Source organism: Bos indicus, chromosome 17 (assembly GCF_029378745.1).
Source record: "Bos indicus isolate NIAB-ARS_2022 breed Sahiwal x Tharparkar chromosome 17, NIAB-ARS_B.indTharparkar_mat_pri_1.0, whole genome shotgun sequence".
Classification (NCBI taxonomy): Eukaryota; Metazoa; Chordata; class Mammalia; order Artiodactyla; family Bovidae; genus Bos; species Bos indicus.
The window spans coordinates 6,044,676-6,071,405 of NC_091776.1; the positions used below are offsets into that span (position 1 = coordinate 6,044,676).

Here is a 26,730-nt window from a genome sequence, read left to right on the forward strand (position 1 = left end):
TTTCTTCTCTTTGTCTCTTTTCCTCTTGGGATTTTGCTTCCCTTGCCTCCTCAAGAGCCTGTTAGTCATCTCACAAACTACCTATTTCCTTAGGGGTGACTGCTTCCAAAGTGGGCGGGGATGGAGGCAGGGTTCAGGGTCAAAGAAAGTTCTCCTAGAGTGAAGGCTGCTGTCTCTGGTCCCCACCCCCCACCCCCCACAGCACTGTCTGCTGTGGCAAACCCCTACAGCCGTCAGAAAGGATTCAAGTCCTGTTTGCAGAAGAAAGAAATTATTACCTGGAGGAAGGAGGAGGGGAAAAAGCCCACGTTTCTGGCTTGTGCCCTTGAGCTGTAAATTCTCAAGGACTCTCTTATAAATCTCCTGGAATCGCTGTTGGAAATCCACATTTCCTCAGAGAGCAGTGTAGGGCTATCACATAACAATTTCTGAGGCCTTCCCCCTAACCCAGCTCTGACACTTTGAAAAAAACTTCAGAATAAAACTTCAGAGTAAACCTCCATTTTAACAGTGTTGTTTTTCTTATTTGGCACAAAAGAGATTTCCCCAGATGGTATATCCAGAATTTCTTCTGTCTTCTACCTGTGTACAAGTGCACAGAAATATCCCTGCACACGTGCGCACACATCCCGCAGATGCCTTAGGACTGTCAGTCTTGTAAGTGGGCAGAAGTACCAGCCGTGAACTTCAGGACCAACCTTACCTCCTTTGAGTGTGTGTGTGCGTGTGTGTGTGCATGTGCACGCGTGCACCGCACACTCTTGTGCACGCTCAGTTGTGTCCGACTCTTTGTGACCCCAAGGACTGTAGCTCACCAGGCTCCTCTGTCCATGGGATTCTCCAGGCAGGAATACTGGAGCGGGTTGCCATTTCCTATTCCAGGGGATCTTCCCGACCCAAGGATTGAACCCATGTCTCGTCTCCTGCATTGGCAGGCAGAGTCTTCACCACTGACACCATGGACATCAGCTAGAGTCAGATATTGCTTGCACTCTCTTGCCTTAAAAAGACCACATTCCCTCAGAGAATTTCTAAAGAGTTGTCTTTTTTTCTCTCCTTCCAGAGGGCCAGTTAAGAGTGGATGCCAATATATCTGTGCATCGCCCTGGGGAGCCTTTGGGCATTCGAACCGAAGTGAAGAATCTCAACAGTGCCCGATTTTTGGCCAAAGCTATAGGTGAGTGTCAGCTGTTACTCCTCATATACTTCTTTGTAGCAGCAACTTAATGACTTACACCCACCCAACTTAATGACTTACATGGTAACATCTCAGCTTCAGGGTTTTGTGGGTTGGGTGGTTTTCTGCTGGTCCTGCCTCGGCTCTTTCATTTGACTCTGGGGAGCCGGCACTCTGCTGAGATAAAGAGTCCAAGAGGACCTTACACGCTGAGGCCTTGGTGCCAAACATCTGCTGGGCTTCTTTACCCATGTGGGCTTTCTGCTTTCTGCTTAGCCCAGCTTTCTTATTTGGCAGAGGTGGCGTCCTAGGAGGATGAAGGCAGATCCCTCAAGTCGTCTTCAGTCTTTAGTTCTAGAATTTGCACAACATTTCTTCCAGTACATTCCATTCAAAACAGGTTCAAGGGAAGGGGGAGGAAATAGACTTCACCTCTATGGGAGGATTTGCAAAATTCTGTAACTCTGTTTTTCCATGTACCACAACCAGTCTGAACTGTATAACATTGTATTTGTTATAGATTAGCCACAATTTGACCTAATTGGTCATTGTGTTTTTCTGCTTTTAACTGTTTTAACTAACAGATTGCTTGAAAGTGTTAGTCACTCAGTCATGTCCTACTCTTTGCTACCCTGTGGACTGTAGCCTGCCAGGCTCCTGTGTCCATAGAATTTTCTAGGCAAGAATACTGGAGTGGGTTGCCATTCCCTTCTCCAGGGGATCTTCCTAACCCAGGGATTGAACCTGGGTCTCCTGCACTGCACATGGATTCTTTACCAGCTGAGCCACCAGAGAATAGGTTGCCTAGGCCTGTGTAATCAAGTAGTGATCTTACTGGAGCACATGCTGTGGATCTCTCAGTGTGGACAGATGTATGCTAGTAATAAAAGAGAAGAACTGCGCAAGCTCAGCAGCTGGAGTGGTCCATAGAAGATGATCACTGTGAATGTGAGGGGCTGACATCTCAGAAGGATGACAGTACTCTTTAAAAGCAAAGGTGTCTAAGAGGAAGAGACACAGAAGGGAGGAAGTGGAGGTGGAGGTTAAGGTGCATCCTTCAAGGTGCACAGAGCAGGGGCTGGATGAAAGTGGTGTCCCAACCCAGAGGTTCACCAAAGGTTCAGTAGGATGCTGAGTGTTAGAAGGAGGACAGGTTTTCTAGTCTTGGATAACACTTTTTATCCTGAACCTGAAATAATCAACCAGCCTTAATGAAGACACTGTGACTCTATACATTTTCAGGAAAAAGGCATTAACATGGTCAAGGGCCTCAGATACACAGCTGTATCAGCAACCTCAGATATGAAGATGACACCACCCTTATGGCAGAAAGTGAAGAGCCTGTGGATGAAAGTGAAAGAGGAGTGAAAAAGCAGGCTTAAAATTCAACATTCAAAAAGTGAAGCTCATGGCATCCAGTCCCATCACTTCATGGCAAAGAGATGGGGAAAAAATGGAAACAGTGAAATACTTTATTTTCTTTGGCTCCAAAATCACTGCAGATGGTGACTGCAGCCATGAAATTAAAAGACGCTTGCTCCTTGGAAGTAAAGCTATGACCAACCTAGACAGCATATTGAAAAGCAGAGACATTACTTTGCCAACAAAGGTCCATCTAGTCAAAGCTATGCCTTTTCCAGTAGTCATGTATGGATGTGAGAATTGGACTATAAAGAAAGCTGAGTACTGAAGAATTGATGCTTTTGAACTATGGTGTTAGAGAAGACTCTTGAGAGTCCCTTGGACAGCAAGGAGATCAAACCAGTCCATCCTAAAGGAAATCAAGCCTGAATATTCATTGGAAGGCCTGATGCTAAAGCTGAAACTCCAATACTTTGACCACCTTATGTGAAGAACTGACTCATTGGGAAAGACCCTGATGCTGGGAAAGATTGACGGCAGGAGGAGAAGGGGACGGCAGAGGATGAGATGGTTGGATGGCATCACCGACTCGATGGACATGAGTTTGAGCAAGCTCCAGGAGCTGGTGATGAACAGGGAAGCCCAGTGTGCTGCAGCCCATGGGGTCACAAAGAGTCGGACACGACTGAGGGACTGAACTGAACTGATGGTCAAGGGGATGACATATAGGATGTATAGGGGAAGCTTCCCGCATAAAGACAGCTAATGAGGGTGGACTCTTCTGCTTGTGAGAGGAGATACTGTCCGTGTATCTGAGGCTGCGAAAGGTCTGGGCCAGGAGAAACCCTTCCAGCTCAGGTTGGTGAAGGTGAAGCTTGGAACGAACCGAAAAAAGTTCCACTTCGCCTTGTAGATGAGTGTCCTGGAGCTCATTATTGTAAGAGGTGGTGATTGGAACTTAAACAAGCCACAAGATTTTAGGTAGATTCATCCCAGATGAATTTGAAGGCTTTGGCTGCCCCTAGCCTTCTGTTGTCCTATGAAGTATCCTGTGGAGCGGCAGTCGGAGACAGAACTCTACCTGTGGTCGGGCTGGGGCTGGAAGAACCTGAGCTTTCCTGTTACAGGCTTAAGTCCCCAAGCCTGTAATTTTTCCACCCAAATTTTCTCCTTACATCAGACCTTTTAGCCATCCTCTTGGGGTTTGTTGCTTTTTGTCAGCTCAGATAAGAGTCAGGATTTGGGTGAGGGCAAGAGGAGTACGTTTTAGTGGGGAGTTAAGGAGGGATGGGGAGAAGGCAATGGCACCCCACTCCAGTACTCTTGCCTGGAAAATCCCATGGACGGAGGAGCCTGGTGGGCTGCAGTCCATGGGGTCACTAAGAGTCGGACACGACTGAGTGACTTCACGTTCACTTTTCACTTTCATGCATTGGAGAAGGAAATGGCAACTCACTCCAGTGTTCTTGCCTGGAGAATCCCAGGGACAGGGGAGCCTGGTGGGCTGCCGTCTATGGGGTCGCACAGAGTCAGACACGACTGAAGCGACTTAGCAGCAGCAGCAGCAAGGAGGGAGGGAAAGCTTAGGCTCTTTTCATACGGAAGCGTGGCAGCTGAGGCTGTGTTCCGCTAACCACTGCTGCCTTGCTCCGTGGTGAGGGAGCAAGGCGTAGAGCAGTGGCTCTTCATCATTGGGGGCCATAGATCCCTTTGAATATACAGTGGACGTTCTGGATCATTTCTCCAAAATCTGTGCCTAGGCACACAGCCACATTTGTATATAATCCCAGGAGATACCAGAACCCCCTGAATCCTGCCCATGGGTCCTGGGATAAACCCTCTTTGATAAGCAAGGTCCTAGACCTGGAGTCGCTTGTCCTCAGCTTTGGCCCTAGCCCTTCTGCCAAGCTGTGTGCTTGTGTTCTGTACTGGGTCACGTTAATTGCTCTAAACCTGGGTTTGCTCAAAAAGTGGGAGAGCAGAGCTTCCTAAAAGACCCTTCCCACCAATGTTATTCTGTGATGGCAGCAAGAAGAAGAAATACAGCATCTATGGAAAGAATAATTATAAACAACTCCCTTGATTATTTTTTGACCTAAAGATTGAAAGAGTTCCAATTATTGCTTAACTGGATAAAGGAATCAAATATGACACTAAACTATTTTTTTTTAGACTATGAAATTCAGAGGCAAATCAATGAACTTGAGAATGGAGGTGAAATTCTGAATGAAACTCGCTCGTTTGATTTCAAGCTTGGGTAAGTTTGCATGACAGCATCTTGAATACAGGTCAGTGGGGCTCCGCAGACCAGCCATATCACCATGAAGAAGGTACCTAGCTTCTCTGCAGTCTGGTTTCCTCATTAGGAAAACGCCATGCCCCACAGGATGTGATGCACCATCCAGGGCTGGTGACAGATTTCACTTGACTGAACAGACTTGGAGTCTTAGATGCTGGCCCCTCCCTGGATTCCAACTTACCTCTTTTGTGCCAAGAATTTTGACTTCCTTAAATTCTGTCAGACCTGCCAGTTTCAGCTTAGAAGTGGAAGAAAGCTTGGAGATGGCTGTAGAGATGTGTTTATCTGTTCAGATATCTCTGAGTCTTAACTTTCTGATTCTTTGTTCCCCGGTGGCTCAGACAGTAAAGAGTCTGCCTGCAATGCAGGAGACCTGAGGTCAGTCCCTGGGTCAGAAACATCCCCTGGAGTAATGGCACCCCACTCCAGTACTGTTGCCTGGAAAATCCCATGGACGGAGGGGCCTGATGGGCTGCAGTCCATGTGGTCGCTAGGAGTAAGACACGACTGAGCTTTTGACTTCACTTTCACTTTTCACTTTCATGCATTGGAGAAGGAAATGGCAACCCACTCCAGTATTCTTGCCTGGAGAATCCCAGGGACAGGGGAGCCTGGTGGGCTGCCGTCTATGGGGTCGCACAGAGTCGGACATGACTGAAGCGACTTAGCAGCAGCAGCAGCAGGGGAAAGGTTTCAAAATCCTGGAGTTTGAGCTGGTTTAAATGTTGGAAACATTGAAGCAGTTTCTTTTTCTTTTTTTGAATTATCATGCTACACATGTGTCTTTCTTTAATATCATTTCTGCTGCATATTCAGGAAAGTGTCTCCCACAGACGGCAGAGGAGCTTGAGTCCCCTGGTTCCCCTGTTGGTAGTGAACCCCTGTCTGCATACACACTAGCCTTTGCTGCAGTGCTTTTTAAAATGTTCTCTCGTTTAACTGTCACAGGTGCACCGTGCCGATGAGAGACAAAGAAGGAAAACAAGACTACAGGTGGTTACTCCTCTTGTCAGAAAACTGTTCTCTGTTTGGCTGGTATTCCAGGCCCACTTACAGACCAACACGGTGACCCTGGGTGGCCTTAAGGAAGCACTTTCTGCTGTCGTCATTGCACAGTGGGAGATCCAGGGTTCCTGGTTTATGTGTGTACTGAGAGGAAGAGTATTTTGATTTGGGAGCCTTGGAGACCTTATTTGACAGGATTCAACGGTTGGAAAACACTTAGGCGCTCACCTCGTCAGAGCTGTCATAACTGAGCTGAGAGGATGGCCGTTGAGGGGGGACCCAGGCTGTTCTCATGCTTACTTTCAGTGACAAATTCAGTAACGCAAGGACTGTAAGAAGGTAGAAAAAAGAGCTGTATATGTTAATGCCAGTTCCCGTCACATCTCAGGTAATACCGTTTAACAAGTTAGACTTACTATGAGATCCAGAAATAAAGCAAATGAGAAGAATAGCTTTGAGGACTTCCCTGGTGGTGGCCAGTGGCTAAGATCTAACCTTCCTGTGCAGGGAGGAGGAAACATCGAAACAGTGATCCCCTGATTGGCGAACCAAGATCCCATGTGCCTCAACAGCCAAAAAACATAAAGCAGAAGCAATATTTTAACAATTTCAATAAAGATTTTAAAAATGTTGCACATTAAAAAAAAGAATAGGGTAAATTGAGCCTCTTATTTCTTCCCCTGTTTATCAGACTGCAAAAGTGAAAAGTTTAAGCAACAAAGTGGTAGAGGTTGGCACTTGGCTTTGTGAAGTGCAGAAAGATATGAGAGTAGCCATTGCTGTCGATGAGGAACAAATAGAGCATCGTGATTTAGGAAGGAAGCGGCTCATAAACCCTAAGAGTGGCCGTCACCTCAAGGACGCCCCTCGTGCGTCTGTCTCAGTCACCCTTGCTCTCGTTACAGTGACCTCTCTGAGTTCAGTCTGTTCTTCCCAAGAAACTCCTTTGTTTTCCCGTGTGGCCCCCGCTGCGTTGGTGCTGCTCTCTCGCTGAGCATGGCTCTGGCTTTCAGCAGAGTCGGTGGCTTCAGGTTGCTCCCCCACGTTAATAGATGAGGTTTGGGCAGCCTCCCTTTGCTTTCCTCTTGCCTTCAGAAGTCAGGCTGATTCATAGCACAGATTTGGCATTGAGGTGACGGGTTGCTTGCATTTCTGATGTATCACCTGGGAGCCACCATTTATTCTGCGTAACCCTGCTTCTGCATAAACCCTCTGACAAGTATGGGCAGAGGGAAAGATGTTAGATGCTAGAATAGACAAAAGGGAAGGACACCTTAGTTTGACAAGAGCTGATGCAGTGACGTAGCGTCCGCATTTTTTTTAATTGACTTTTTTATTGCAGTTTTAGTTTTCCAGCAGAATTGAGTGGAAATTAGAGTTCCCGTATACTTCTTGTTGTATGCTATATACCCCCTCCCCGCCCCGACACACACACACACACACACACACACACACACGGGTTTCCTCTTACAACATCTTGTATTAGTGTGTAATGTGGTAAATTTGTTACAATTGATGAACCAGTATCACACCTTCGTAGTCACTGAAGTCCATAGTTTACCTTAGGGTTCACCCTCATGTCGTCTGTTCTCTGGGTTGAGCAGACGTGTGATGACGTGTGTGCACAGTTACAGTGTCACACAGGATGGTTTGACTGCCCTGAAACCCCGCTGTGCTCCCCTGTTCATCCCTCCCTCTCCTACCTTCTGCATTTTATTGGGTTGGGCCAAAAGTTCTTTTGGGTTCTTCCATCAGATGTTATGGGAAAACCTGAACAAACTTTTTGGCCAACCCAATATTTCGCAAAGTCCATTTATTTATTCCAGTTCTCAAGAAAGAAGGTTTCCATTTCATAAAAACTGCTAAAAATACTGAAAATCTTAGTGGGTGAAGTCATCTTTCTTCCTAAGAAGTAAGTTGCTCTTATTTGGCTCTTTTTTCCAGTCTGTGTCTTGTTGTGAATATGCACTTATGCCAGGGCGGCATCAGCCCTGTGCCCCACGCCCTTTTCACGCAGTGCTCGTTTATGAGCTCAGAGAGCGCTGGATGTCGTGGTTTTGACCTTACATTTGTCCAAGGACTAGTTCCTGGAAAAGCAGGAGACTTGATGTGGGACTTCAAAAAATATTTGTAGCACAGCATCTGTAGACAGACTTGCACATTGACTGTAGGTTTGTCTCTTCCAACTCAACCCGGTACAGAGAGTCAGGCCGTCTCCTCTCTGCACCCAGGTTCATGCCGGAGCCCAACCTGCCCCCGCTGCTGCTCTACGACTCAGGGTCCCTCCCCTCCAGCGCAGACCCGCAGCAGGTGATCAACATCGACCAGCTGCGGGAGCGTCTCCCCGAGCTGCCCCGCGTGACCCGCCAGAGGCTCGTGCAACAGTACGGGATGCTGCCCGAGCACAGCTGCGTCCTGCTGGTGGGTCCTCTCCAGAGGCTGCGGTCGGCCCACTGGGCGGGTGGGGGGCTCCGGGTGGAGTGCGACAGCTGCAGTGTGCCCAGAATCAGGCACGCTCACCTTCCTCACCAGCCTCGAGGGTGGATACGCCTCTGAAGACCCACGAGGTGGGCTCCTCTCAGTCATTTCTTGTGTGTGGACTTGCAGAGCTGCTCACAGCAGCCATGGAGGCTTCTTGAGGACAGTCCAGATGTTCCAGATGGCTGTTCACTTGTCTCTGTGCAGGACAAAAGGAAATCAATATATAGGCTTTCTGGATGTCTGGCGGTGTTGAACCGTGCCAGGGTCTGGCAGGAAGTTGGGTTCTCACAAAGCAGACAGTTGTTTTACCGACTGTAGAAGAAACGTTTATTCCACACGAAATGCTGCAAACTCTGACTAAACGCCTCGGTCCTTGGAGGATACCTCTGAAGGGGCCATTAAGAACCTGACACTGTGGAGATGTGCTCAGGGATTTTCCATCCTGTCTAGGGCTGCAGGGCTCTGCGGTTCCGTGGGTCATGGCCACATTAAAGTGGCCCGGCACCCGTGAGAGTGGCGTGGCATCACAGTTGTCTTCTGCTTGTCTGTCAGGGAGGCTGTGCGGAGTTTCTCCATGGCGTCTCTCAGGGACAGGCTGTCTGCTGCACTCATCGCGTGGAGCACGGGATCTCTGGGAAGTCTGGGCTGTTGCATTGTGATTGAGCGGTAGCTGCAGGGATGTTAGGATATTCATATTTGTGTGTGTATTTATACACTTAAGTGACAGAACCCTGCCATTTCTGATATGTGGTAGACGAGCAAATGCTTATTGAATGAATGAGTCTCTGTTTTATCATCCCTAAATCAGCTCATTTGAAAAGAATCAGAGAGTATAGGAAACTCAGTTTTGTCAGATCGACCTGGAGAAAACACATGTGTGCCAAGAGTCTTAGGTCAGTAGGCGTGTGTATGAGACTCACAGGCAGCCTTGTTCACCGCGTCAGACACGGTAGGTTCTTCTCTCACACTGCAGGCCAGGCGGCTTGCCGCCTCCCATGGACTGCTGCTGTATCTTGCCCACACCTCTGTGGCGACTGTGTCGGTGTATTCTAATTCTTTATTACTTGGTGTGTTTTGTTCCGGCAAGGACTGTCTCATCCGCTCGCCATGTTACTCGGTGCCGGTCAGCACTGCTGAACGCCAGGCCTGTGTGTGAACCAGCGAGCCGCTTGCTTAGAACACCTTTTAACCTGAAACTTCTTAGAATTCACACACTGTTCCCAAGTTGATTTAACAAACCCAAATTTTAGTCTCACACACCTTCCCCACCATCTTGAATTTCCAGCCCACTTGAAATCAACTTCAGACTGAACGCTGAATGCTAAATTCTAGTCCTGCGTTTTGTAATGTATTTGCCAAATTCTGTAAGGATGAGAGAGGGCACAAACGGAGGCCTCTCAGCCCCGAGATAGTGTTCACGTCCAGCAAGTTCTCTGAAGCAGACACATGTTCACGTCTATGTCCCAGGCCCCACTTCTGTGTCCTTCAAGTGCCTCAGCCGCAGAGGCCTTGGAGAAATGTTTGCGGAGGGTGGCAAGTGAGTGAGTTTCTGGTTTTTTCATAGTTTAAGGCCCTGTTTTGTTGTTGTTTGTTGTTATTAAGTCACTAAGTCGTGTCCAGCTCTTTGTGACCACATGGGCAGCATGCTAGGCTCCTTTGTCCTCCACTGTCTCCCAGAGTTTGCGCAGATTCATGGCCACTGAGTTGGTGATCCTATCTGACCATTTCATCCTCTGCCACCCTCTTCTCCTTTTGCCTGAGTCTTTCCCGGCATCAGGGGCTTTTCCACTGAGTTGGCTCCTGGCTTCAGTCATGTCTGACTCTTTGTGACCCCATGGACTGCAGCACACCAGGCCTCCCTGTCCATCACCAACTCTTAGAGCTTACTTAAACTCATGTCCATTGAGTCTGTGATACCATCCAACCATCTCATCCTCTGTGGTCCCCTTCTCCTCCCACCTTTGATCTTTTCCAGCATCAGGGTCTTTTCTAGTGAGTCAGTTCTTCACATCAGGTGGTCAAATTATTGGAGCTTCAGCATCAGTCCTTCCAATGAATATTCAGGACTGATTTCCTTTAGGATGGACTGGTTTGATCTCCTTGACTCTCAAGAGTCTTCTCCAGCACCACAGTTCAAAAGCATCAGTTTTTTGGTGCTCAGCCTTCTTTATCTCACATCCACACATGACTACTGGAAAAACCATAGCTTTGACTATATGGACCTTTGTCGGCAAAGTGATGTCTCTGCTTTTTAATACCCTGTTTTGGTTTATGATACCTTTCCTTCCAAGGAGCAAGTGTCTTTTAATTTCATGGCTGCAGTCACTGTCCACAATGATTTTTGGAGCCCACGAAAATAAAATCTGTCACTGCCTCTACGTTTTCCCCTTCTATTTGCCATGAAGTGATGGGACCAGATGCTATGATCTTAGTTTTTTGAATGTTGAGTTTCACATCAGCTTTTTCACTCTCCTCTTTCACCCTCATCAAGAGGCTCTTTAGTTCCTCTTCATTTTCTGTCATTAGAGTGAGCTTCCAGATGTATAAGCCCTGATTATAGAAACTTATTTTTGTCTATTCACTTCAGCACTTTTATTAGCATCTCTATGCAGCAGGTACTGAGACGGGGACAGAGACACTTGTTTGATTTGTTTTCTTTGCTTTCCAAGAACATGTACATCTGACACCTGAGCTGACAGCCCCAGAGCAGATTGCAGCAGATGGTAGATGTATGACGCAGGCCAGGAGCCCGGAGGAGGCAGTGATAACCTTGATGGGACAAGTGGGGAGCACTCTCAAGGAGGTGCTGGCTTTTAAGCCAGTTTTATAAGAGCTTTATTTATTTATTTATTTTGATATATTAAAACTGTGCTTATTTTTGTAGCTTGCAGATAATGTAATAGGTGATTCATTTTGCAGTATGTGTTTTTTTTTTTAATGGCTAATACTTGAAATTTTCAAGACAAATGAGAAGAGAACCAGTAATACGGAAGGAGGATGATTCAGATGATTTCTTTTCCTGAAATCAGGCACCCTGAGCTCCTGATGACTTAGTAATCATTGGAAGCCGAGTTACTCATAACATACCCGAAAGCGGTATGTTCATGTTTTTTTCCTGACTTCCTCAGAAACACAACAGATTGCCGAGAAGGGCAGATGCACCAATCTAATGAACCATCTTTCAATTTAAAGAGTGCCTGGGAGTATTCATTAAGTCAGTAGTGTGGTGGAGGTGCGCTCTGCAGAGCTCGGACTCCACGCTCCTGCCTTTGGGTCACTGATTAAATTAAACATTAAGCGTACAGTCCTTACTGGTAACGCAATCCTTTACCCATGAATGGTAAAAAAAAAAAAGAAAAACAGCTTCAGAGCTTAACTGTTATCTTTAATTTTTTTTAATTGAAGTAGGGTTGATATACAATGTCATTTAAGTTACATAGGTACAATATAGCGATTGACGGCTTCTCAAGGGTGTACTCCGTCTGTCGTTGCTGTAACAGTGGCTGTCCTCCCTGTGTTATACAGCTCTGCCCTTGTTGCTGTACTGTGTGGTGAGCACTGAATTGTGTGGTAATAATTTCTCCCTGGCATTTACAAAACTCTAATATAGTCTGTCTTAGCATCCACCACAAAGTCTGGCGCACAGTAGGCATCGGCGAACAGATGGACAGATGAGTGGATGAATGGGATTCTGTCACAGTACTCACGAAGCCCTGGGGAAAGCAGTGTTCCTGATAAAGCGTCCCTGTTTCCCAAAGTCAGGTGTATAAAGCACCCTTTTGACAGCCCAACAAATCAGGGTGGTACCTGTGTTGCCGAGCTTGGCGGGGAGAAGCCTGGGGTTTCCGCCTCAGTCAGGCCACGCGCCGTGACCGTGTCCCTGCCTCCTAAAGAACTTGTTTCTTCAGGACCTTGGAATCAAGCGTGCATTCTCACGTCACCTCTTAAGCCCACCTGATAATGCCCTCCCACCGTAGCCTGTGTGAGTGTTTCTTCCTCATGAAGTGTATCATGTCGCATCTGGAGCTTCAGCCTAGTGAGCTCCCCTTTTTTTCCTCTCTGTGTCGGACTCCCAGATTTCTGACCTCATTTGTCAGGAGTAAGGAATGGACGTATGGAGGGTGAGGTCGAGTCATTAGGATTCTAGGGGAATGAGAGGTCCTAGTAGCATAGCGAGTCCTTCTCTGAGTCAGTGTGTCCAGGAGTAACTGTGAGAACGGTCATATATGCAGGTGCAGTTTTTTTAGCAGATGATAAAAGGTGATTTCTGTGGGGATGTCTCTTCCTAAACCCTGCTTTGCTGAACAGGGAATCCAGATGAGTTGTCATTGGCCCCATAGGCAGCTCAGGGTCAGTCGAGGCCGATAGCTAACAGCAGGTTCTGTGGCTCACAGTGGACCACTTTCTAATCCAGTCCGTCCTCCCAGCACCCCCTGCGGTGGTGCCGTCCGTCTCCCCGTTTTTCTGGTGAGGAAGCGCCACCTCTGAGGTTGAGAGTGAGCCACTGAGTGACTCCGTCAGGCCTGAGGGGAGCTGACTCCAGGGCCCAGGCGCTCCGCTTCTGAGCTCCTGCCTGCTTGGACAGAAGTGGGCCTCAAGGCCCGCTGAGAGTCCTGTTTAAAGCTCATTGCTGTTTTGAGTCACGGAATAGAGAAAACAGTTGTTTACTTGTGTGGGTATTAGTACTTTATCCAGCCCCACTGAGGCTTCATGAAACAAAGTCATAGAATGTCAGTCCATTTAAACCTTTTTCCCACCCCTCTCGGTTTTTAAGATGCCAGCCTGCCCTATAAATAAACATAAGTGCTGTCTGCTAAATTTAGTGAAAATCAGGCAACTGCAGTGGAAAGCAGAAATTTTGTTCATTTTCCAAGTAGAAAGAAAAGCAATGTAAGCTCTCCCACAGTTCTGTTTATTTTGTTTCTTAGACTTTGTGCCTTAGCTACTTGTCCCAATCTGACGGAACATTTGAGAAGGGCCTCCACCTAGTGTATGGGGTTTGTGGGACAGTTTTGCCTGATGCAGTTGGTGAGAACGCATCTGAGCTCTCTGGTAGCAGATTTCGGTGTCCTCTGCTGTGAGAGATTTCAGTGGAGGAATGGGCCTAGCAGCCCCAGTTCAGCGTCTCCTGAGAGCCTGCTGTACTCACCACAGTGCCCTGTGTGTGCGCTCAGCCATGTCCCGACTCTTTGCGACCCCGTAGACTGTAGCCCGCCAGACTTCTCTGCCCATGGGATTTTCCCAGCAAGAATACTGGAGTGGGTTGCCATTTCCTCCTCCAGTAACCTGCTGTTTTCAGATGTAAGAGTTTCATCTTTTCTGTGTTATGTTTAACTCTCTTGAGTAGCCCTACAGGAAAGATTAACACACTGAGACAGATGCTTTTTCTTTTTTAATATAGTTGATTTACAATGTTCTGCTCACTTCTGTACAGCAAAGTAACTGTCACTTTGACAAAGTTGTACACATGTATACCTTCTTTTTCATATTCTTTTCCATTAAGATTTATCCCAGGACATTGACTCTAGCACCCTGTGCTGTTCCTTCAGCAGGGCCTTGTCGTCCGTCCGTTCTGTGTGTGATAGTTGTCGTCTGCTGACCCAGACGCCCAGTCCATCCCTCCCCAGCTCCCTCCTCCCCTTCGGCAACCACATGTCAAGACAGACACTCTTGACTCCAGATCTCACCTCTGATGGTTGCGGGCCAGGGGGGCACTGAGAAGGTTCCTGAAGCTGTTCCTTCCCCAAAGGAAAGAGGAGGGGAATGGGACACTCGGCCCCAAAGATGGCAGGCACAGTAGTGCCTTCACCGAGCCTAAATACCTGCCTGCAGCCAAGCAGACAACCAGGAACATGCTGCTCCCAGGGAAAGGGCAGCAGACAGCTGCTGACACATCCAGAGCCTCACAGGGCAGAGCTATGGGGACAGCCTACTCGAGGCCCAGCGAGACTGTAGGGAGATACAACTGTGACCCTCCAAGTCAGTGACTTCTGCCGCCTCGAGTCTGTCTGTCTGTGTGCAGTCTCAAGATGCGTGGTTTATTTGAACAACTTCCTTGCCCAGCCAGTTAGTCCCCATTTAAAGCCATAGTCTTTTGTTTTTGGTGTCATGGGAAAGGGTAAGTGTCTCCAAGAACAGAGAGACAGGAGATATCATGACGAAGGCTGGTTGTCAGATGGATTGTTTTCTGAGTTTTGCTCGGGGTCTCCTGTTAGCTTGAAATGGCCTGGTTTTCTGTCTGGATGAATTGCCTATAAAATAATTTCCCATGACAAATATCTGTATATCCCATAGGTAATACTACTTTAAAGCTAATAACTAAAAGAGCATCTGCAACCTTATTGACTAGTTTTAGACCGCCCAGACTTAGAAGACTCACCGTCGGACCACAGCTGAAGGAAAATCCATTTGGTCAACATTGTCGCTCGGCATTTTTGAGCTCCATGCAATTTTCAGAATTGATTTTATTCTTCATTTTATGAAATCACATCCAGTGCTTGCCAACTTAAGGGTGCTTTCACACTCTGTGCACAGAAAAAATAACCAATATTTTGTTCCGGTCAAGTCGAATCAAAAGACACGTCTTCCAACTTGACTCCTGCAAAACCCACAGTTATTTCATTTATTTCAAGTGCAGGCACCAAGGGGCTTTCAGAGGTGGGATCCACCAGGCGCGGAGCCATCTGAGCACCCGGCTTGGGGACTGTCAGGGGCTCTGTCCCCAAGCCCATCCTGAAGCCTCATGTCCTGTCTGGGCTGGTTTCCTTTCTGGGACAGTTAACAGAAGACTGCTGTTGAGTTACACAGGTTTCCTCCATGTCACGAGCATTTTGGCAGTACTGACTTTAGGCCCACTGAAGGTTGATTATCATCGGAATTGATTTCTTGACAACATCCTTTTTGCGCCCCATTCTCCCAGTATTTGATTATGCTTGTCTGCTGTCAGCTTTTATTACCTGAGTTATTTGATTTTGATTGTCCAAGGGAGAGTCCGGTTCCCCAGTTGGTTTCCCTCCGCGTCCCTCCCAGAATGAGTGCGTCACAAACAATGGAACTTCACAGCCGACTGTCCGTGGGTGAGTGGAGTCCAACTCAGATGTGTGTACTTCCTGGCTTTGCTACAAACAGAGCACAGGTGAAATTGTTGGGACCAGGGTTTTATTCAGATTTTAAGGGTCCTCAAGCCCTCTGGGAATGTGATCCAGAGGTGGAAATTGTGGAGACCACAATAGGACTATAGACCGCCCCAACCCCTGAAAGCATGTAGTCTCCGAGTCATACCAGAGGGCACACCGTCGGTGTTTGGGGTCACTTTCAGAGCTGCAGATGCCCATGTTCTTGAAAGTGGTAGTGGTGGTTCAGGATTCCGGCTCCCTCCCTCCTCTCAGTGGAGAGCGATGCTCCTATGCCAGCTCCACACCACCCATTAGCCACCTTTTGATTTTCACCACTGACGACTCCTCTGAATGAGTCCTTTTTTTTTTTCCTCACCCCCTGAAGGATATCCACAGCCACTGCTTGTTTCCATGAGAAGCAGGGGGAGGCCCCATTCACATCTAGACTCGGGCCCTTCCCCACTGCACATTCCTGTCCTCCCTGGGGCTGTGCCTTGTGCTTTTTTCCCGGGAACCACCACTGTCTTGGGGCATGCTCGCCTGCTGTCCGTCTTGTCCCAGAACTAGCACTGATGTGCTTTTCAGGGCCATTTTTCACTAAGTTGTTGGGTCTGTGTTCTGTTTTTCTCACTTTGGAAGAGCGACTGGACTCGCAGGAATGATGGGGAAGCACAGAGTTCATGTGCAGATTCAGGACCATCTTCTCCGTAGGAACACCCCTCTGCTCAGTGACACGCAAGAGCCCAGCCCGGTGAGAGCTGCTGTCATTTAGTCGCAGATTGGGGTCCCCAGGCTGTCAGCCACTCCCACCACAGCTTTATGACCCGCCCAGTTCAGTTCAGTCACTCAGTCATGTCCAACTCTTTGCAACCCTCCCCGTCCATCACTAACTCCCAGAGCTTGCTCAAACTCATGTCCATTGAGTCAGTGATGCTATCCAGCCATCTCATCCTCTGTTTTCCCCTTCTCTTCCTGCCTTCAGTCTTTGCCAGCATCAGGGTCTTTTCCAATGAGTCAGTTCTTCACATCAGGAGGCCAGAGTATTGGCGTTTCAGCTTCAGCATCAGTCCTTCCAGTGAACACCCAGGACTGGTCTCCTTTAAGATGGACTGGTTGAATCTCCTTGCAGTCCAAGGGACTCTCAAGAGTCTTCTCCAACACCACAGTTTAGAAGCATCAATTCTTCAGCGCTCAGTTTTCTTCACAGTCCAACTCTCACATCCATACATGACTACTGGAAAAGCCATAGCTTTGACTAGACGGACTTTTGTTGACAAAGGAATGTCTCTGTTTTTTAATATGCTGTCTAGGTTGGTCATAGCTTTTCTTCCAAGGAGTAAGCATCTTTTAATTTCATGGCTGCAGTCACCATCTGCAGTGATTTTGGAGCCAAAGGAAATAAAGTCTCTCACTGTTTCCACTGTTTCTCCATCTATTTGCCATGAAGTGATGGGACTGGATGCCATGATCTTCATTTTTTGAATGTTGAGTTTTAAGCCAACTTTTTCACTCTCCTCTTTGACTTTCATCAAGAAGCTCTTTAGTTCTTCACTTTCTGCCATAAGGGTGGTGTCAACTGCATATCCAAGGTTATTGATGTTTCTCCCGGCAGTCTTGATTCTAGCTTGCACTTCATCCAGCCTGGCGTTTCGCATTATGTACCCTGCATATAAGTTATAAGCAGGGTGACAATATACAACTTTGATGTACTCCTTTCCCAGTTTGGAACCTATCTGTTATTCCATGTCTGGTTCTAACTGTTGCTTCTTGATCTGCATATAGATTTCTCAGGAGGCAGGTCAGATGGTTTGGTATTCCCATCTCTTTCAGAATTTTCCACAGTTTGTTTTGATCTACACACTCAAAGGCTTTGGCATAGTCAATAAAGCAGAAGTAAATGTTTTTCTTGAATTCTTTTGCTTTTTTTGATGATCCAGTGGATGTTGGCAATTTGATCTCTGGTTCCTCTGCCTTTTCTAAATCCAGCTTGAACATCTGCAATTTCATGGTTTGTGTATTGTTGAAGCCTGGCTTGGAGAATTTTGAGCATTACTTTACTAGCATGTGAGATGAGTGCAATTGTGCGGTGGTTTGAACTTTCTTTGGCATTGCCCTTCTTTGGGATTGGAATGAAAATTGACCATTTTCAGTTCTGTGGCCACTGCTGAGTTTTCCAAATTTGCTGGCGTATTGAGTGCAGCACTTTAACAGCATCATAGTTTGGTCTCAGGTCAAACAACAGGGAGGGAACCCAGCCCCGCCCATCGACATAAAATTGGATTAAAGATTTACTGAGCATGGCCCCACCCATCAGAAAAAGACCCACTTTCCCCCACAGTCAGTCTCTCCCATCAGGAAGCTTCCATAAGCCTCTTATTCCTCTCCTTCAGAGGGCTAACAGAGTGAAAACCACAATCACAGAAAACTAATCAAACTGATCACATGGACCACAGCCTTGTCTAACTCAGTGAAACTATGAGCCACGCCATGTGGGCCACCCGACAGACGGATCATGGTGGAGACTTCTGACCGAATGTGGTCCACTGGAGAAGGGAACGGCAAACCACTTCAGTATTCCTGCCTTGAGAACCCCATGAATAGTATGAAAAGGCAAAAGTACATGACACTGAAAGATGAACTCCCCAGGTCCGTAGGTGCCCAGTATGCTGCTGGAGATCAGTGGAGAAATAACTCCAGAAAGAATGAAGAGATGGAGTCAAAGAGAAAACAGCACCCAGTTGTAGATGTGACTGGTGATGGAAGCAAGGTCCGATGCTGTAAAGAGCAATATCGCATAGGAACCTGGAATGTTAGGTCCATGAATCAAGGCAAATTGGAAGTGGTCAAACAGGAGATGGCAAGAGTGAATGTTGACATTTTAGGAATCAGAGAACTAAAATGGACGGGAGTGGGCGAATTTAACTCAGATGACCATTATATCTACTTCTGTGGGCAAGAATCCCTTAGAAGAAATGGAGTAGCCATCATAGTCAACAAAAGAGTCTGAAATGCCCTGCCTGCCCAGCTAGGTATAAACTTGTGCCTTGGTCACCCACATCGAAGTAGTTAGAATGCAGGGAAATAGGAGGTGCTCGTCACCAAAACTCTGTGAGTGACCACGGGGTTTGTTTTGTAGCTTCGGATGCTGCTGAAGCAGGCAGCGTCCATGAGAGCATGCTCCCTACTTCTCTGGGGAAGGGGTGGAGGCACGCCAGTCATCTTCCCAGCTGCGGAAGCCCTGAATAGGAAGGGGGTGCCCCTGTTGTCCCCCCAGTCTGGGAACCAGCGTGTGTCAGACCCAGCGGAGAGCACTGCGGGGCTTAGACGGCCTTGGCAACAGCAGCACTCGAACCTGCCATTTTCTCCTCCTGGTTTCTAAGCTGTTTGCTAAGGGCCTTTGCGACATTTTTACTATGCTAAGAACCTTTGAACAGCTGGCGACTCTCAAATGGAATAATGAAAATGATAGGGAAACATGTTCTTTGGATGGGCAATTTGCTGTGTGTCGTACCCAGCCCTAGTGGGTGCTCGGCTTCAGTCCCCAGGAAGACGGGGTGTGAGTGTCCTCTAGGAGCAGCGTCAGAACCTGGGGGATGAGTACAGAGCCCCAGGCCTGCTGTTTTCTTGTGTCGGTGTTGGGGTGGGATGAGTTAGTGTAGAGAAGGGTCCTGTAATAGTTCCAGTGGGGACTATTATGAGCATCATTGGCAGCCACGGCAGCCCCCGCGCGTGGCTGGCCATGGAGCAGGCATTCAGGCAGTGAGGCCGGCTTCGGGCACTCCCTGCCACGCAACCAGCTGCTCCACGGCGCGTGCTCTGTGTCCTGTCTCTTCCCCGCCTCTGCCACCAGCCAGCCATCTCTCTCGGGTTGCGTTCCCCTTCTAAATATAGTCCAGCCTCATCCTGCCCCGTCATCAGGTGCCCAGGGTGTGTGACTGAGGACAGGAAGGGCAGTTGCAAAATCAGCCTTCATCCTGTTCTAATAGGATAGACTCCTGGCATCTTGTCATCTCTGAAGGTAGACTGAAAAGTTGGCTTTCGGGCACCTTGCAAGGGTGGATGGGGTCCCTTCCCAAAGCAGCAGAGAAGGCGAGGTGACCCCACTGCCTTGCCGCATCCCAGCAGTGACCAGCAGACAGATTACCTGGCAGTGGAGGGTTCCCGTCTGTGACGGAGAGGCTGGCTTGGCACTGGCTCTGGATAGAATGGAATGCTTTGGGAAATTTGATTAAAATGTGGAAAAGATGCTTCTCAGTCGCAAAGCTGTAGAGAGCGCCTGGCATGACACAAAAGCCAGGACCAGTCGTCTCTGCCACCTGGGCTTTCTCTGAAGGAAGTTCCAGCTGCAGGCAGCCGGCAGGCTTGATGCCCTGTGCAGCTGGGTTTCAGCTCCATCTGATGTGGGGTAGGTGATTCGTGCTGGCTTGTTGCCTTTGAGAAGGATGTTAAGGGGCCCCTAATGCACTGGCCTTTCTGCTTTGCTCTTAATATGATTTTCATGTCAAGGAATTACTGGTCTGCTGTTTTCCTGCAAAAACCAGATGGCTTCATGGCTGCATTCACAGGGACTTCTGAGATCGGTGCCAAGCTTATTAGCATCTGCCAGTCTCACAGAAAAACAAGGCCTTACCTAGAATGCTGTGTGCCTTTTTTTCCCCCCCGAAAAGAGGGCTTCTGCCGTAAAGAGCGCAAGTGGGCAGCCCACGTGTGACTTTGCATGCACCCGTCACTCTGGCGGCAGCAGCTCAGCCTCCACAGCCCTGCCACCCACAGCTCACCCTGCCACGGTTGCAGCCTTTCCCATTGCCTGCAGATCGTGAACTGAACCCACACATCCCCAGTGAAGCCCTGCTCCAGCTCCGAGACACTGCTTCACAGCACTGACAGGAAAAGACAAACAGAAATCTGACTTGCCGTGTTATCCAGCCAATAAAAAACCACCCAAGGGTAGAGGAATAGATACTCATCACGTCCCAGCAACTCAGCCAGGCCTGTGAGTTCAAGTGCAATATTTCTGGGTGGGTTTAGAAAAAACCTTTCCTTGGCAAAGCAGAGTCCTCCTCCTGACAGCTCTTTTCACCAGCGGGCCAGCCTGTCGGAGTTAGAACAAAGGGAATCCTGCTTGTCTGATTGGGGCCAGATAGCGGTTTCCTCCCTCCCCAGTGGTCTGGGTGCCGTTGTGGAAGTTTGAGTACTTTTCCATAAGTTAAGCAGAACTTTTCTCTTCACGCTGTCTGGATTTGCCTTCATCTGTAGTCAAACTTTGGCTGCCAGGGTGGCCTTTGCCCTGGTTTAGCATGAGCAGAATAATAGCAGTGGCTTGAAAAGAGATTCAGGAGATGATTATGGGATCATTCAGTAGGCTTGTCACCAGAGAATGCGTCTGTTATGAAGGGCACGTAGTGGTGTGTGTGGTTTTTTTTTATGGATTTTCTATTTTAGCCACTGTGTGCCTGAGTGTATATTATAGCAGCTACAATAGCAGAACATTGAGAGTACTTTTGCTAGTGTGTCTTGCCTCTTCCCAGCATTGTATTTTTCTAGAACGTTCTTTTGATTAATGAAGGCTGTCTGAAAGGGACAAGGGTGAAAGCCTTACCTGCCATATAAAGTTAAAAAAGGATATTTCAAAAGTGTGGTTTGATTTGAATTTCAGCAGGTAGGGGAAACTTGCTACTTCAATTGTGTTTCCTCTGCATTTGGAAACTTCAGTCTCCCAGATGTGTGTAGAAAATGTTTTTATTTTCCTTATTGAAAAATAAGAGGTAGGCTTAGCCGGATTTCCCGGTTCTGCCAGACCCATCGGGGCGGATAGTTAGCCGTAGTGTACAACTCGATGAGTGACTCGGGGGCTCATCTTAGGCATCACTGTAGCAATTCCATGGCACTTCCCCTGGTGGCCCTGCGGCTGAGACTCCGGGCTCCCAGTGCAGGGGGCCTGGGTTCGCTCACTAGCTGGGGAGCTGGACCCCACATGCTGCAGCAGAGAGCCCTCGTGCCACAGCTAAGACCTAGCAGCCAAGGAAATAAACTGTAGCACTTCCAATATTTAAAGGTGAGCGTGGCATGAGAAAGGATGAACATTCGTATGTGGTTTTTGTTTTTTTTTAATACAAGGCAGCGGGAGACGTTGATTCATCCACTGATGCTGACTAGGCGGCTGCCGTGATCTGGCACTGACATAGCTCTGGTCACAGAGAGAGAGGGTGGCGTGGCCCTTGGCTCGCAGAACTGGTGGTTCCGAGTGGGAGGGGCCTCTGCCAACACGTGTCCGTGATGAGCCAAGCCGCGGTCATTTTCCTGGAGCACGGCGAGAGCTGGGGTCAGCCAGGCCTGGCCCGGCCAGTCGCATGGTCTAAGTGGGTCACATGCCCATGTCCTTTCTCAGTTCGAGAACATGTTGAAAATCACTTCCGTCACTTCTGCTGGAGAGGATACACAGAGGAATGCAGTTACAATCCACTTTTGACTTTTCAGAAGTAGAATATCCTTTCTGTTCCTTTTTGGTCTGCTTCTTTTCTTACCTTCTTATTCCAGCAGTTGCTAGGACTTTCGAGAGGAGACGGGCCTGGAAAGAGGACAGTAAACTCTGGCCGGACATAGTGCTCCAGGATGAAGGCTGTGGCGCACGCGGCTGACACGGCGAGGGCAGCAGGTCTGGGGCAGTGGATTTCGCTGCCGTGGACCGCAGAGCCTAGGCGTCCTTTGCCGGTGCTGGGTAAAGGCAGGGTGGCAGCCGTAGGAGCAGCGCCCTTGCTGTCTGCTTAAAGTGCTTTGTCAGAATTCTCTGCTGACACCTCTGTGTTTGGGAAGTACCAGGAGACGTCTCAGAAGCGGCAGAGGGTGGCAGTTTCAGAATGCTGATCTTCCATTTGGGAGAGGTTTTATATCATTTTATTTTTTTCTTCCTTGACAGAATGAAGTTGGCCTACTGGAGTTCTTCCAAAATGTGATCAAAGAAACTAGGGCAGAGCCCAAAAAAGTGACTAGTTGGGTCCTCAACACTTTTCTGGGCTTCTTAAAGCAACAGAACCTTGCCGTCAGTGAGAGGTGAGTGGGGCCTGGGGAGGGCATTTTCTTTTGTCATGATCTCTGTGTCCAGAAGCAGCTGATAGAGTTCAGGGCCGGGGTTCTGTCCTTCCCCACCCCCCATGCCCTGACCTGCTGACGAGACACAGACCTTCCATGTGAATGTCAGGGCTGTCCGCCTTCACCTGCACATCTGAAAGCTTGTTGGTGTGTTCGGGTCTCTGACCACCCACCCTGGCCTGTGTGCTGTGCTGGGCTGGGGGCCTGAGATGAAAACAATGAAGAGTTGATCTCGACTGTAAGAAAGCAGTCGGCTCAGTGTGATCCTGCTGCACCACAGCTGTGCCCGGCCACCCGTGAATACACAAAAAGGGACCAAGCCCAGGGCATCACCCTCAGGAGTGGGAACGAGGCTCCCTCAGAGGCCAGGCCCTGGGGAAGCAGTGGGAGTGGCTAAGAGGAAGGGGCAGGACACCCCCTGAGAAGGGGGAGGGACAGCCGAGCTGGCCCGAGTTGGGGGTGACTGGGGCCAGACCCCACACCCAGCAGTCAGGGTGCCCGGGCGTGGGGGCCAGCGTGCATAGACGGCTCAAGGGGGTCCCCGGTGCAGCACCTTGGGGAAGGCCGTGCACAGTCTGGAATAAGTGGATCGTGGACGTGGAGCATGTAGATGGAACTGGAAGCCGCTGGAGCAGAGGAAAGCTGTCAGGGAGGACACGGCCTGACCATGGCCGCGGAAGTGGCCTGAGGCGGCCTGGACTTTACCCGTGGAGTGTGGGCAGGCGAGAAGGGGAGAACCAGGAGCGCGGGTGTCAGAGGAGGAAAGAAAAGGGTCGACAGGGAGAGAAGGAGCAGTGCGGGGACTCATCAGGGACACACAGGTGGGTGGCAGGGACCCAGCAGGACCCCGGAGGGAAGCAGAGTCCATCTGGGTGGGTGTCATTGCCGAGGGAGCACCCACAGCCGTGGGTTGCGGGAGCGGAGGAGGGGAGACAGGTGTGTACTGATACACGAGTCAGAACAGTTGTATGTTCAGAGAAGTTGCCCCATGCGCCTCATTCAGCCTCTGGCTTGCAGTGTGTGTGCACAGCACCAGCGAGGCCATGTGGCCCCATGCCAGCTGTGACCTCGGTGAGTCACCCTCAGTGCCTCCCAGGGTTCTGGAGAGGAGGAGGCGCGGTGCCCACAAGCCCTCAGCATTGGCTTCCTTCGCTTGTCATGCTGCCGTGTCAAATACCAACCCCCTCAAGTACCAAAGCGGGCATGAGAGCCAGCAGCTTTGGGGACCACGGGCAGCATAGCCAAGAGGAGCGGAGGGCGGAAAACGGCAGGAAACGCCAGCTGGCTGTGTGACTGGGGCTCAGCCAGCGCACGGAGGGGTGCAAGGTCACGGGAGCTGAGCCGTGAAGTGCCAGCTGTGGAGAGAGGAGCAGGGCCCGGCCCTGGGGGAGCTCTGTGTCCTGGGGAGGATGGCCTTGCACAGCAGTGCTGTAGTTCAAGGCGGACGGGGTGCTTCCTGCTTAGGAGCACAAGCAAAGTGGTGGGAGCAGAGAGGGTGAGACCACGTTCGCCCAAGAGGCTCCAGGAAGGTGTGCTCTGAGCTGTTGGAGGAGATCTAACTCTTAGCCTTGAATAAGGCATTCTGTGTTGTTGGCTGACTACTAGTGTCCCTGAGTCTCAGTCTCGGCAGAGCCCTTAGCTACTTTCTGGTTCGGCTCCTTCACGTTTAGTGGAGAAGGAAACCCAGGCCCCAAGAAGTAACGTGCACCGATGCTCAGCCCGTCCCCTGACTTTCAGATCAGTTTCTTTATATGTTGATATGGGAAATGAGGGGTTTGCTAACAACCATTGCAGGAGCTGAGGTTGATAAAAACCTGTTGAGGGAACCTGGAGCCCCAGGTATTTATCCAAACAATTTGGAAGCATTACAGACTTAAGAACCCCAAGGGATCCTAACTCTAAATAAAAGCATATTTGGTTGTTCCAAAGTCAAGTAAGGATGAAGCGCAGCAAGCTCTGTCTTGCGGTTTAGGTAGAACAGGAGCTTGGAGCAGACATTAACCAGTGAGCAACCTCAGCAGCTGGACTAGCGTTTCCAAAGCCTGGAAGAGCAATAGCTGCCAAGCTGGCAACGGTCTCATGATGATGCCAGGCAAGGGACACCAGAGATCGTGCTGGCTGGAACTCATTTTGCAAAAGAGCATTCATTTTTAAAGACCTCTCAGAAGACTGGTGTTTAAAGGATCCAACCAGAAAAGTATTAGTCACTTAGTCATGTCTGATTCTTTGTAAGCCCATGGACTGTAACCCACCAGGCTTCTCTATCTATGGGATTTTTCAGGCAAGAATATGGAGTGGATAGCCATTCCCTTCTCCAGGGGATCTTCCCAACCCAGGGGTGGAAACCAGGTCTCCCGCATTACAGGCAGATTGTTGACCATCTGAGCCACCAGGGAAGCCCGAAAAGAAAGTGAAAGTTGCTCCGTCATGTCTAACACTTTGCGACCCCATGGACTGTAGCCCACCAGGCTCCTTTGTCCATGGAATTCTCCAGGCAGGAAGACTGGAGTGGGCTGCCATGCCCTTCTCCAAGATATCTTCCCAACCCAAGAATGGAAGCATGGCCTCCTGCATTGCAGGCAGATTCCTTACTGTCCGAGCCACCAGAGAAGTGCTTGTTGAATTTGGCCCTTACGTTATTTTGAGTATATAGCTCTGTTGGATGATAACTCCATTAATACCAGGTTTGATTTAGTTACGAAGGTGGACGTTCCTGGTCCCCTGATGCAGCATTCCCTGGTAGGATGAGGCCAGTGTAACTCTCCAGTTGTTCACTCCAGCTGAGGCCCTGAACCTGCAGGTCAGCTGCAGGCAGCAGCCCCCGAGACCCTGGGAAACCAGCGAAGGCTTTAGAGCCGAGGAGGGACTGACGCCGGCGGGAGGGTTAGTCCCACAGTGTGATGTGCGGGGCCACGTCCAAGAAGGGGATGCAGGAGGCGGGAGCCTGTCTGTGTACAGCCTGTGAGCTGAGGATGCTTGCCATCTCTCACAGAAACCAAACCAGAAGCGTATGTGACAGAGACCCGGTGTGTCCCACAGAGCCTTAAATATTTGGTCCCCGGCTCTTTCTGGAAGAAGTTTCCTGAGCCCTGGCTTAGATGTGTTGTGTGGGGAGACGGGACCCCTGAGAGGTAGCTGACCATGTTGGCAGGAGACCATTGCCCTGAAAGCAGTGGCCACCCTGGAGACAGACATGCTCTCCTCCTCTGCCAGACTCAGGTGAAGGCAGAGGATGCAGAAACGAGCCCTGGCCACTCCTCACTGGAGAATGGAGGCCCCAGGAGAAGGGGCTTTCCCAGGACTTGAAGGTGTCCAGGGGCAGGGTGCAGCAGTGCGGAGAAGCTGTTGTGTTTGGTAACAGGTGAGGGGAGGTGACTTTTTAAGAAGGATAGAGTCAGCATCCCGATGACATGTGCTCAGGAGGCAGACAGTAACCGCTGATACTCTGTATTGGTAAGAAATAAGGTAAGAAGCCAGGCAGAGCGCGTGACAGCAAGATGACTTGGAGGCGTTTAAGATAGAGAAGATCTGAGCGCTCGTGAAGGCGTGGGAGCAAAGCCGCAGGAGACAGGAGCCTGGCATCCGAGGAGGATTTGTCGGAGCGCCAAGTGACAGGGTCAGGAGCATGGGCTTGAGGGGCTGTTAGGTGGAAGAGGAGGCAGAGGGCACCCTAGAAGATTCCGGGCCTTCCATCAGCTGGGGGCCTGATGATGTGGGAGGTTGGGGTGCGTGCTGAGAAGGAGCATAGAAAGGAGACTCTAGAACAGACACTCAGCTGGGGGCACCCCAGGCAGGGTGCTGGGAATCAGCGAGATGAGCAGGACTGCTGAGCAGTGCCTGGGGGTCCAGACCTCCCTGTCTTCCTCCACGAGCCTCTGTGTCTCACAGGCTTGGGCCTGAAATGAGCCTGTGGATTGCGATGGGCAGCGCATTTCACAGGAGCCACGGTGGCTGTGGCTGTGTTGGGGTGTCTGCTTCCAGGATCCATGCTACAGATGGAGTTGTGATCCCGGAAGAGATCTAAGGGACCAGGTGAATTTGGAAGGCTCAAGATGCCTCTCCCCTCCACCTCGTAGGTGGGCTGGGCTGGGGGTGGGAGACTAGCACACACGGCTTCTGTCTTTCACGTTAGAGTTACCTTCAGCGGAGACGCACTCGTGGCCCAGAAACCAGCACGCTCTGACAGCAGCCACTCAGTAGCG

The 26,730-nt window shown here is 49.5% G+C and overlaps 1 protein-coding gene across 2 annotated transcripts in view; it reads left to right on the top strand.

Moving 5' to 3' along the window:
- Window positions 1-26,730, top strand: part of GATB (glutamyl-tRNA amidotransferase subunit B) — a 102,829-nt gene that overhangs the window by 60,405 nt on the left and 15,694 nt on the right. Inside the window, exons 6-10 of one of the 2 annotated variants that reach the window (XM_019977308.2) lie at window positions 1,064-1,177; window positions 4,712-4,796; window positions 5,787-5,831; window positions 8,075-8,264; window positions 22,356-22,489. In XM_019977308.2, the coding sequence (XP_019832867.2) occupies window positions 1,064-1,177; window positions 4,712-4,796; window positions 5,787-5,831; window positions 8,075-8,264; window positions 22,356-22,489 (568 nt within the window). The remainder of the gene's footprint in view (window positions 1-1,063; window positions 1,178-4,711; window positions 4,797-5,786; window positions 5,832-8,074; window positions 8,265-22,355; window positions 22,490-26,730) is intronic. The other variant, XM_070769007.1, reaches the window with a different exon arrangement.